The following is an 11,519-nucleotide window of genomic DNA, read 5'->3' on the forward strand; positions in this document are numbered from 1 at the left end:
CTATGCTGGCAGTCAGTCTGCTGTGACACATTGTTTTGGCTGAAGTATATGAAGAGAATCCTCCCTTTCATATATAAAGCTGGCAAAGGGAGGAGTAGTTTAATATTCTTAGGTTATTGCACATATTTCTCTGCTACACCATAACTCCACAAGTGTTAGTTGCAGTTAGTGAACTTTCCTACTTAGTCACGTCAGAGTCCATCGGTCTGTGTTGCACTTTGAATGAATCTTTACCCATGCACAATTTTGTAGCATCTTGTGGATCATTTGGAAAATACTGGTTCACTAAAGTTTGCTGATTTTTTCAAATGTTGACATGTTTTATAATATCAAAGAATCACAAATCTGTAACATCATCAGAAAAATCATTAAGGATTGGAAAATCGTCCACATCACAGTGGTGGGTATGCCAGGTTTTCCCAAATTCTACTTACCCTTTGAAAGCTTTAATTTTTTATTGTCAACAAATACTGTCATTTAAATGACACGCTCACTTCATTTATTTTTGACATAATGTCTACCTGCCAAATGCTCAAGACTAAATAACCATAGTATGATCATCAGTCTTGTTTTTGTTTTTTTCCAGGAAAAATTTCCTGGGGAAAAAAATGTGACTAATTCTGCTTGCAGCTCAGTCCCACGAGTGCTTCAGTTGTTGAGACAACTATTGTTAATTCACTATTTAATATTCAATATTCTTAATATGTTACTAGTTCTATAGTTTTTCTAATTTTGAAAACTAAATTCAAAAAGTTTATTTAAAGTAGAAATACACTAATTTTAGCATTTTTCAGAGGAGGCAATCAGTAGATGATCTCTCTAGAAATAGAAGATTGAGTATAAAATAAATTTACAAATAAAAATAAATATCTTCAAAATATCTTAAGAGATCCACACAAAACAAAAAATAAAATGAAATGAAAATATAGCAAAAAGATGACACAAGGACTAAACATATGTCAATGTCTATACTCCTCTATTAAAAGAAAAAGATAACTCAGATGAAGCACAAAAAAACCCCACCTAAATATTATATATAAAAGAGATACCTGAAAAATGATTCAGAAAAGTTAAAAAAAAAAAAAAGGGGGGCATGTCCAAGATACAAAAAGTAAAGCAAGAATGGGGCTTTTAATAGCAGACATGTTCAGTTCGGAGGGGGCAGGGGGAAGGAAAGCATTAAGCATCACAAAGATGGAGACTTAAGATGAAAAAAACTGTGGATAAATCCACAATAAAGATCTAATCATTAGGAATAGCCATTCACCAAGTAAGTAGCATTAACTACCATAAACAAAAACACCAGGAAATAAAAGGAAAATTAGATAGAAACTTAGTAGTAGTAAACTTTATTTTACTTTTAATCCATGAAGTTCAAGTATACATAAAAACTAATAAAGTAGGTCTCATTGATATGTATTGAGTTCTGCATTCTGAAAAAGGAAAATAAATCTTTTTAGTACCCGTAGAATTTTCACAAAACCGTCAGTATGTTTGGCAGTAAGGTAGGCCTTAATAAATTTCTGTAGTAGACCTATTTGACATTCATTTTAGCCTGCCAGCAGTTGAATTTCCTTATAAGGTAAATATTGCTTGTCTTTGGAATGTGGGTTGAAGGAGAAGAAATAGGGACTTTTCTCTTTATACATTTTTTTCTTCATACATTTTATATTTAGAGTTTTATGTATGTGTTAATTTTGTAATTTAGGACAATAAGAAAAACCCTCATCTTAGTAACCTCATTGATCAATGAGTATGTAATTTATTGTATACTTGTAATGTACCTAGTATCTATCACTTACATTGTGTAGCCTGTATTAGGGGAAGGGAGAATACTAAGAAATATAAAACAATATGTATCTATAAAGAATTAGGTGAAGGGGGCATGTTTGCCTAATTTTTAATCATGGGTAATTCTTGCCAAATAAAGGGTTCAGTTCATGTTACTTCAAAATAAATTCATATCCTTGATCACAGGTGTGCTGGATTAGTCCATGAGAACTTAATTAGGTATATAGTTATTCTGATAACTTCTATCTCTATTAGCTTCATTTATTTGGGGCATTATATTCTCAGTAAATACAATTAGAATGTCAATAATGAGTATACATTGTGGAAAACATTGTTAAGTAGGTTTTAATATTTTAAATGCAGTTGGAAAAACTAAGTAGCAAAGTTTTAGTGGTCATATTTATAATTACAGAAAGAACTGGTTGTCTTCTTGGGCCGTGTTGCAAGGTTCATCTTTACTCTTTACCAAAACTCAAGGAAGCAGCACAAGTTGGGTAAGTATTTCTTCTCTTTGAGGGCTTTATACATTTAAATTTTGTGGAAGGTATTTTACCTGAATTTCAAAGTCCTTCTAGCTACAGCTGGTATGCAAATAAAAGTAAATGAAATTTTTAAAAAGATGCATTTTGACTCATAACAAGAGGGCTAATTAGAAGTCTGATAAGTTGTATTATTTAAATCATCAAAGTCTGTTGTATCCATTGGACTGAAAGGTGAGCTTACTACTTGGACATAATAGAACAAAATATCTCTCTTTATTCACCTCCAGGATGTTATAGGTTGTCCGAAAGCAGAGCATTCCAATGAAACTTCATAAAGCAAAGAAGCAATTACCATTAATTTATATGGAAAAATTTTTGAGCATTTTCATCCCTCCCCCCACCCACCCCCCATCCCGCTTTTAGGCTTTTCTGATACCTTAGGAAATATCTTGCTAATGGATGCACAAACAAGCTAAAGCACAGATGCTTACACAGTCAAAACCATGGTGGATTGATGCTCAGGTGCTAGTGTGGTTCCCTGAGAGGGAGCTTGGGGTGTGAGTTTGCCTCCACAGTTGCTCACTGACAACAAATATCCAATGCTATTTTCACTCTTCACCTTTTTTTTTTTTAATTTTTTTTTTGAACGTTTATTTATTTTTGAGACAGAGACAGAGCATGAACAGGGGAGGGGCAGAGAGAGAGGGAGACACAGAATCTGAAACAGGCCGCAGGCTCTGAGCGGTCAGCACAGAGCCCGACGCGGGGCTCTAATTCATGGGCCGTGCGATCATGACCTGAGATGATAAACTGACCAAGCCACCCAGGCGCCCCACTCTTCACCTTTTTTAATGAAAGTGCAAATACTCATCAGATTTGTTTTGGGTAACAAAAACAGATACTAATGTAGGTCTTTTGTAAAAGCCAAGTGGTGTAAAACTTCCAGAAAGCAGGGGACACCTGTAAAAGCTTTCTTATGCTTTGTGGTTTTGCCAGTTCAGATGTTTACTCAGAAATAAACAGTAATGTGTCAAGCCCCACCTTGAATTGTGATCTGATCCTTGGATTACTAGTCAGTGATTACATATCTGTGTATGTCAGCCAGCATTTAGAAGAATAAGTAAATGTCCCATTACTTGTGGGATTTTTGAAGTTTTTTGTATATCTGAGTGTTTGCTATTGTTACCACTCAGTTAATTTGTAATCGAAATATTAAAAATTACAGCTTGTGACATAATAGTTATTAACACTTTTTGAATGCTTAATATGTATCAGGTACTCCTTTAAGGGCAGAAGATTATGCATATATTATTACCCTTTTAAGTCTGAGATAGCTACTGTTTATCATCCCCTCTTCCCCTGTTGTAGATGAGAAAATGAGGTGTAAAACAGTTAAGGAGCTTGCCGAAGGTCATATAGCTAGCTACTAAGTGGCAGAACTAGGTGGCATTTTGTCTCCAAAGTCCACCCTCAGAATATTTCCAAAAATTTTTGGTAATTGAATTTGAAAAGTCAAGCTTAAATAAAATTTAAAATGAAATCAATCTAACGTCTTTAGTCTGCTCTATATCCTACCTTAACCAGTATTTTCTTATATTTACTGTTGCTTTAAAATTAACAGGACTTATGGACCTTATGTTTGATAAAAAAAAAAAAAAAACCATTTATAAAATTCAAGCAAATTCTACTCATTTACATTTATAATGCAGCCATTTAACATATTACTCAGAACCAGGAATGCATAGAACATGTTAGAACTCTGATATGGCAACAACCCCAAAATCCTCTGGATTGGGCACTAATATGAACTTTCTAGAATGTTTCTTCTGTTTTGTTCACCAATTTTTTGATTTGCTTCATTGTTTAACCAGAATGGTGGAACAGACCTGTGATCTGCTTTCCATATTTAAAGATTGAAATTTATCTTAAAGTAAATGGATAATTATGTGTTTCTCCTTTTTTTCTCTGAGGTAAAGCATATGGTACTTTTTGTTTGTGCTAATGCATTTCTAGAGGGTTATGCAATTCTTCCTGCTTGTGGCTCAAGCTTTCTTTGAAATCAAGTGCAGGAAATGAATGCAAGAAGAGGAATGGAGAAGCAATTAGAGATTAATAAGTAATAAAAAAGGACCTAAAGAAAGCCGAGTAATGGTTATTTGTTTGATAATTTCTGATACTTAAAGATTGGAGGTTGTGGTATGTGCAGATAAAGTAGAGAACATTGTGGTAAGAGGTGTCATTTAGCTAGGCAGATTTGTATGTTATTTAAAGAAAATGAAAACTTTTTTAAATTTAAAGATGCTAAGTGAATACCTCAGCTCATGATCATCAGTGCAGGCTGGTTGCATTTTACTTAAGGTTTTCACTCTTGAAGATCTTACATAATTCAGAACTCATAATTAAATCTAATCTTGACAAAGGATGTGAGGTATTTCTGTTCATCAGCTAAAGTTGTGTTACTGTATTACCATGTGGCAATAACGGAAACAGTGTAAAATTCAGTGAGCCAGCCAATTTTGAAACTGTAGAATTCTTAATTAATTTTTAAGTTTAGGGATTCACTATTTGAACTACTGCCTTTAAATGAAATTTTATTAATGTATTTTGAATTATAGAATATATTGTAATCATTTCAAATTGGTATAATTAAATAAAACTAAACAGATGTGAGATGATAAAATGCTTGGATTTGCAGTTAATTCTTAATTTTTATTTTATGGCAAATTTAAAAATCAGACTTTCTTTCCATATGTAACATTTATGAAGTGAATGAAAACTAATTTAAATGGGCTAAGTAAAAGCAAGTCAAGATGATTCAAATAAAAAGTATACGAGTGTGTACAATATATTTTGGCACATACAACATTCATAAATATTAAAAAATTGGTGAAATATGTGAAAGGCTTCTTAACTAACTCTGTAATTAGGATTGTTAAGGATTTGAAAAAAATCACAGCTTTGTTTCTCTGCTCAGTCACCGAGTAGATCTATTGTAGGTAAAATGTATCCTGTTTATATAATGAAATCACACCTTACCTGAGGATGAGATTCTAAGGCTAGATATAAGCCAAAAAGACAAAAATCACTTGTAGTGAAAATGTCCTTGAGTATCTCTTAGAAAGGTGTTAGTTAGAAGTTGGTCTCTAGCAGAGATACTTTCTGCCTTTGATGTTGGAAGATTGCTTGCCCTCCACTTGGTTTATGTTAAGGGGCTAGTTGGTCCCCAGTCCAGTTGGTTCTTTAAAAATTAGTTTCACAATTAGTGCAAAAACCTATACCTAGATCTACTTGAAGAAAGAGCAGGTTCAAATCTTAGGCTCACTCCAGGGCATATACTCATTGATTGAAGTCTGAGCAAAATCACTCACACTATTTGAAATTGTTTTTTGTTTTAATTAATTCATACTTAGCATTTATTTTTGGTTCCATGGATAGTTAATATTAAGTAAACAAAACATACATATGCACCATGCAACTCCACTATATAAGATAAATTTTACATAGGTGGTACATGATCCAGTGAGCCTTTCTTTCCCCTTTAGGATATATTCCAGTTGTTTTCTGTATAAGTAGTTATCCACTGGATTGTGATATCAATAACATAAATTATACTTGTTTTTTTTTCTGACTTCATTTCACCTGATTTGTTCAGCAGACCTTAAAGCCTATTTTGTTCTGGGCATTGTGTTAAGTTTGGGGAGTTACAAGTAAGTAACATGGTCTTTATCCTCATGACTTACACTATAATGGGGAAGACTGACAAGTGCACAGTTATAATGTGACATGACATGTATTGTGCTACCTTTCGGGATATCATTCATCATATTCCTTGAGTATTATAAAAATCACCCCACAAATATTAGTAATTATTCAAATTTATTTATATGTGCTTTTAAATATCTAAAAATTGTCATTTTGGGGGGGCAGATAATTCTTTGTTGTGGGGCTCTCCTGTAAATTTTGTGGTATTTAGCAGAAGATAGTAGCATCCTCACCTCCAGGTGTGACAACCATAAATGTCTCCAGACATTGCCAGATGTCCCCTGGGGGACAGAATTGCCTGTGGTTGAGAACCACTTGTCCTAAAGGAAGAGAAGGCAAACTGGATGGTAGGGCCACTGGGGGACATTGCCCAGCAGGTTGCAAGGAGGAAGCTCCCAGATTCAGGGGCTGCTGGGTAAGATGGTGGTGGGCCAGATGTGACTCCCGTCTGTGACCCTTCAGGTCTTCTGTTCTGAATACAGACGAAGATGTTTAATGTAATTTCTGTTTAATATAATTTCTATAAAGCATTCACCTTAAAAATAAAGCATGAACTTACATAGTAACAGAGTCAGAAAATAATTCTGAGATATAAATGCTTAGTGTAATGTTTAATGTAATTTCTATAAAGCATTCATGTTAAAGATAAAGCATGAACTTACATAGTAACAGAATCAGAAAATTATTCTGAGATATAAATGCTAGGGCCTTTGCAAAATATTTGGAAGTTAAGCTTTGTGTTGTGTCTGCTTGTGGAATTGTATTTTTGTCCCATTTGTTTCCATATGCTTTTCTCTTATGTGTCATTTTGCCGTTGTGCATTATTATGACATCATCACTTTCTTCCCTTTTTCCATCAAGTCATTCTGCCAACAGGGCTCTGTCTCTGAGCTCTTGCTTTCGCTGCTTTCTTCTTGGAAAAATTCTGTCAGTCGTCGGCCTGCATATGTAAAATCTGATCCTGTTTCGGCTGTCACTGTATGTGTTCTTGTTGCATGCCCCTTGCCACAATTATTCCATTTTCTTTGCCATGAATTTATTGGAGGGATGTATGATAAAGTGGGACTAAAGTTTGAAAAAGAATGAGTAACAAACACAAAATTTTGCCAACCGCAGTGAATGTACTTTTACCAGCATTCCGTGTCCTGTCATTGTATTTGTTATTTGGTTGCTATATCTTACTTGGTTAGTTATTTAAGCTAAGTATCTTAGCTTATAGCTAACCATTTACAGGCATGTAATGACAATTTGTACATGGATTTTTATCATTCAGTTAAATGTGTACATTTAAGTTTTACAACTTTTGAGATCATCATTTTTGCTCAGAAAGTTCTCTTTGCCCATTGTAGCTCCTCCTATGGTTAATTAAATGTCTTTTGAATGACAATGACAGACACTTAAGGCCAAGACTGTAAATTAGTCAAAATTTTTGTGATTGTTATTATGATTCCACTAATAAAAATTCCATATAACACCCTAAGCTTTGTTTTGATTCCACTAATAAATGCCATATAATATCCTAAATGTTGTTTTGTTATAACAAGTACATTATTTAAGTCCACGTTGCTAGCTGAAAAGATGAAGTAAAAGGGAACAGATGAAGTTGAACCATTCATTAAACGGGAAGCTACTGAGTAGTGTTATGAACAGTGACTAAGATATCAGTAGGTTGCTGGGGTAATATCCATTTCCAATGACAAACATAATTTGACTTGAAAATATTTTAAGAAACAAAATCTTCTGTAATAAATCTTTGGCCTTAAGATTATAGCCCTTAAAGATTTAAAACCTCTAAACCTTTCAATAAATGGGAATGCTATTTTCTGTTCTTAGTTCTGTTGTCTATTCTTAGTTAAATTTCTAAACAAAAATTTAAGTTAATGATGACAAGGTGCAGAGTACGTCTGTATTTAACATGAATTTTCTGCTGCTTGCTAATCTTTTCCTTATCTGGTTAACAAAATCTAACAGCTAGCTAAGTGCTTTTTCTTTTCATGTCAGCTGTCTTCCTATTCTTTTCACAGTTTTTTATTAAATTGCTGAGGCTTCATAGCATCTGGCTCCAGGTATAATTTCTAACAAAGGCTAAGTAAAAGAACATGAGGCTTAGAGTTTTCTGTTTTTATAAGTTACTGTTAGTTGTTGACAACATAAATAGTCAATAAGGAAATAACTCTTGAAAGCATAATCAAGTTTATAGAATGTTTATTGAGTGGAAAACAACTTGATATCTGCCAGATATTATTTACACATATGTAAGAATAATGCCTTGCCTTTTGAACACATCATTTTACCTAGCCTATGTAGTCTAGGTTCAGTTCCAAGCCAAAGGATACATGCATTTGTAAATTTCCAAATAAAGTATTACAATTTTCCCTCTCTAGGCATTGTTCCAATTTGTACTGTACTTGCATATGAAGAACTATGCAAAACATAGTTTTTCATCTAACTTTTAGAATTTTTTTTCTACACTGATGGGTGAAAAAAGATTTTAGTGTGGCTTCATTTTGTGTTTTTCTTATTAAGATGCAAGTCGAGCCATTTCCTTTTCTGTGAACGATATATTCATGTCTTGTAGACATTTCAGTTTTAAGGTATGAATTGTTATTTTATAATAAGACAAGAATTTGAGGTAATCACCTATTTGATTTATTGTTCATAATATAAAATTGGTCTAAATTGTTTTTGATACGCTCGTGTACATGAATATCACAAGGGTTTTTCCTTTTTTCTAAAATGAAGTTTGGGAGTAATCAGTCCAAGCCAGAGTTCACAGTGGACCTGAAGGGGGCGACAGTGGAGATGGCTTCAAAGGACAAATCCAGCAAAAAGAATGTATTTGAGGTAATACATTTTTTTTCTAAGTATAATTCACCTTCTTTAAATTTTTTTTAATGTTTATTTTTGAGAGAGATTGAGAGAGAGAACAGGGGAGGAGCAAAGAGACAGGGAGACACAGAATCAGAAGCAGGCTTCAGGCTCCAAGCTGTCAGCACAGAGCCCGACCTGGGACTCGAACCCACAAACTGCGAGATCATGACCTGAGCCGAAGTCGGACACTCAACTGACTGAACCACCCAGGCGCCCCTATAATTCACCTTCTTAACCATAGTAATTGGGTGTTCTTTTTTTTGAGTTCTTTTGAGCTATATTTTAGTGCAACTGATTAAGGCAAAGTTGGTCTTTAAATCAGTTTGGTGTCATAATTTAAGGGGGAAAAAGCTGGTATAAAGATCTGGGCTTCACTTGCATAAATTATTGGGTCTCAGACTATATATTACAAGCCTTTGTTCCACAGTCTTGCCTTTCCCTACCAACAATAAAAAGGGTGTGGATTCCTTTACCTACCAAATCTAATATTGAAAAATAAGTTGAAACCTTTCCATTTTGTCATTAAAAATCCCCCACAGTAATATATGATTCTGTATCTGTTATTACTGCTGCATATCAGACCACCTTAGAATTTAGAAGCTTAGGAGAAAAGAACCATTTTTTTAGTTGGGTTTGGCCTTTACTGAGCTGAGTGGTTCTTCTGATCTCACATGGGGCCATTCACGAGGCTTTAGTAGTGGCTTGACTGCGTCTGGGCAGTCTACTCACATGTCTGGTGTTGTGCCAGCTGCTAGACCTCTTTCTCTCCAGGTTCTCTCACTCTTCAGGAGGCTACGCCAGGCTTCTTCACGGGGCCGTGTCAGGGTTCCAAGAGGGTAAGAGTGGAAGATATAAAACTTCCTGAGGCCTAGATTTAGGAGTCACACATCAGTGGATTCCATTGGTTAAAGCAAGTCCAAAAGCCAGCCGAGTTTTGAGGGTTGTGGGGAACTAGAACCCACCTGTTCATGGAGGAACAGTAAAGGCACATTGCAGAAGGGTGTGTATTCGGAGATTGGAGGAATTTTCCAGACTGTCTTTGCAAACAGTCTTCCCAATCCCAGCCTTCCTTTAGAGCCTCATGTGTCAGTCCTTTCCTGTCTTGTCCAGGCATTTGCTGTTTTCCAAGTGAGACCTAGGCTTTCCTGCTCCTATGATTTTTACTCTTAGTACCCATGGCAGTCTCTGCTTATCACATGTTACCTACCTGTCTTCCAAGACCCATGAGAAATGTGACCACAACACTGATGCTTCTTTTTTATTATGCTTTTAAAATAGCATTTAATTGGGGCACCTGCGTGGCTCAGTTGGTTGAGCGTCCGACTTAGGCTCAGGTCACGATCTCGCGGTCCATGAGTTCAAGCCCCACATTGGGCTCTGGGCTGATGGCTCGGAGCCTGGAGCCTGCTTCGGATTCTGTGTTTCCCTCTTTCTCTGTCCCTCCCCCATTCATGCTCTGTCTCTCTCTGTCTCAAAAATAAATAAATGTTAAAAAAAATTAAAAAATAAATAAGTAAATAAAATAGCATTTAATTGAGTGCCTTAGTTTACCATCATGTGTAAATTACGCTTCCCACTAGATAATTATTATTTTTTCAGCAGAGAGACTGTTTTTCCTTATCTTGAGGTAAGAACTGACAGTATCTCATGTGCAGTGAATATTCAGTATTGGTAGACTGGCTTGACGGACTCTGGGAAAGTAGTACAAGAAAGGAAGTCAGTGTTTACTGAATTAACCTTGTAGTTTTAAGAAGTAATTTAGAGTGAAAGCGAATCTATGGTCAAATAAATGCAGGCAATGGTGTATATTGTTATTCTTTCCTTAGAAAATCAGTGTACCCTGGAATATCAAAGCCCTGCAATATCTTGAAGGAGAGAATCTTGTTTAACTTTCTTCAATCCAGTATTTCCCAAATTAATATCTTAAATATCACTGAGGAATACCTTTTTTTAAAACATTACTTTGGGAACTGTATTTGAGGCATATGTCTCAGAATGTTGTATGGGAAACAATGCAATATGTTCCTCAAGGAAAAAAATAAACAGTTACTAACCACAAAATAGGAGGAAGGCTTTCTCCCAATACCTCATAATTTTTCTTAGTCAAGTGGAAGAAACTTTGAAGCAAAGTGATTACACATAATCTGGCAGTAGCCTTCATGTAGAATAATACATAGTATCCTTACTTGAGTAGTTCATGATTTGACACTTAATTTAGTACTGTTTCTTTCCAAAAGTGATGTAACATTTATTGTCTGTGCCTTCTCTTTATACCAAGCCATTATATTTATTTGCCTATTAAATAGGAAATAATGAATATTTCACTCTTTCATATATTTTTTCCTACATTTATTTTTTAACTGGGGAGAGAAAAAAGTTCCTCAGATTTACATAAAAAGATCACAGATTTTATTTCTTTACAAATGAATTTTGTTTTGGAGCACCTGGGTGGCTCAGTCAGTTGAGTGTCTGATTCTTGATTTCAGCTCAGGTCATGATCCTGAGGTTGTAGGATTGGGTCTTGCACCAGGTTCTGCACTGAGCATGGAGACTGCTTGGGATTCTTTCTCTCTTTCTCTCTTTCTCTCTTTCTCTCTTTCTCTCTTTCTCTCT

The 11,519-nt window shown here is 34.9% G+C and overlaps 1 protein-coding gene across 5 annotated transcripts in view; it reads left to right on the forward strand.

Annotated features, from left to right (window-relative positions):
* ARHGAP12 (Rho GTPase activating protein 12) overlaps positions 1–11,519 on the forward strand; it is a 124,465-nt gene that overhangs the window by 98,729 nt on the left and 14,217 nt on the right. For all 5 annotated transcript variants that reach the window (XM_040451042.1, XM_040451039.1, XM_040451043.1 and 2 more), the window contains 2 exons: positions 2,204–2,285; positions 8,778–8,879. In XM_040451042.1, coding sequence (XP_040306976.1) covers positions 2,204–2,285; positions 8,778–8,879 — 184 coding nt within the window. The remainder of the gene's footprint in view (positions 1–2,203; positions 2,286–8,777; positions 8,880–11,519) is intronic.

Source organism: Herpailurus yagouaroundi, unplaced genomic scaffold (genome assembly GCF_014898765.1).
Source record: "Herpailurus yagouaroundi ecotype Mexico unplaced genomic scaffold, PumYag 203, whole genome shotgun sequence".
NCBI classification, from domain to species: Eukaryota; Metazoa; Chordata; class Mammalia; order Carnivora; family Felidae; genus Herpailurus; species Herpailurus yagouaroundi.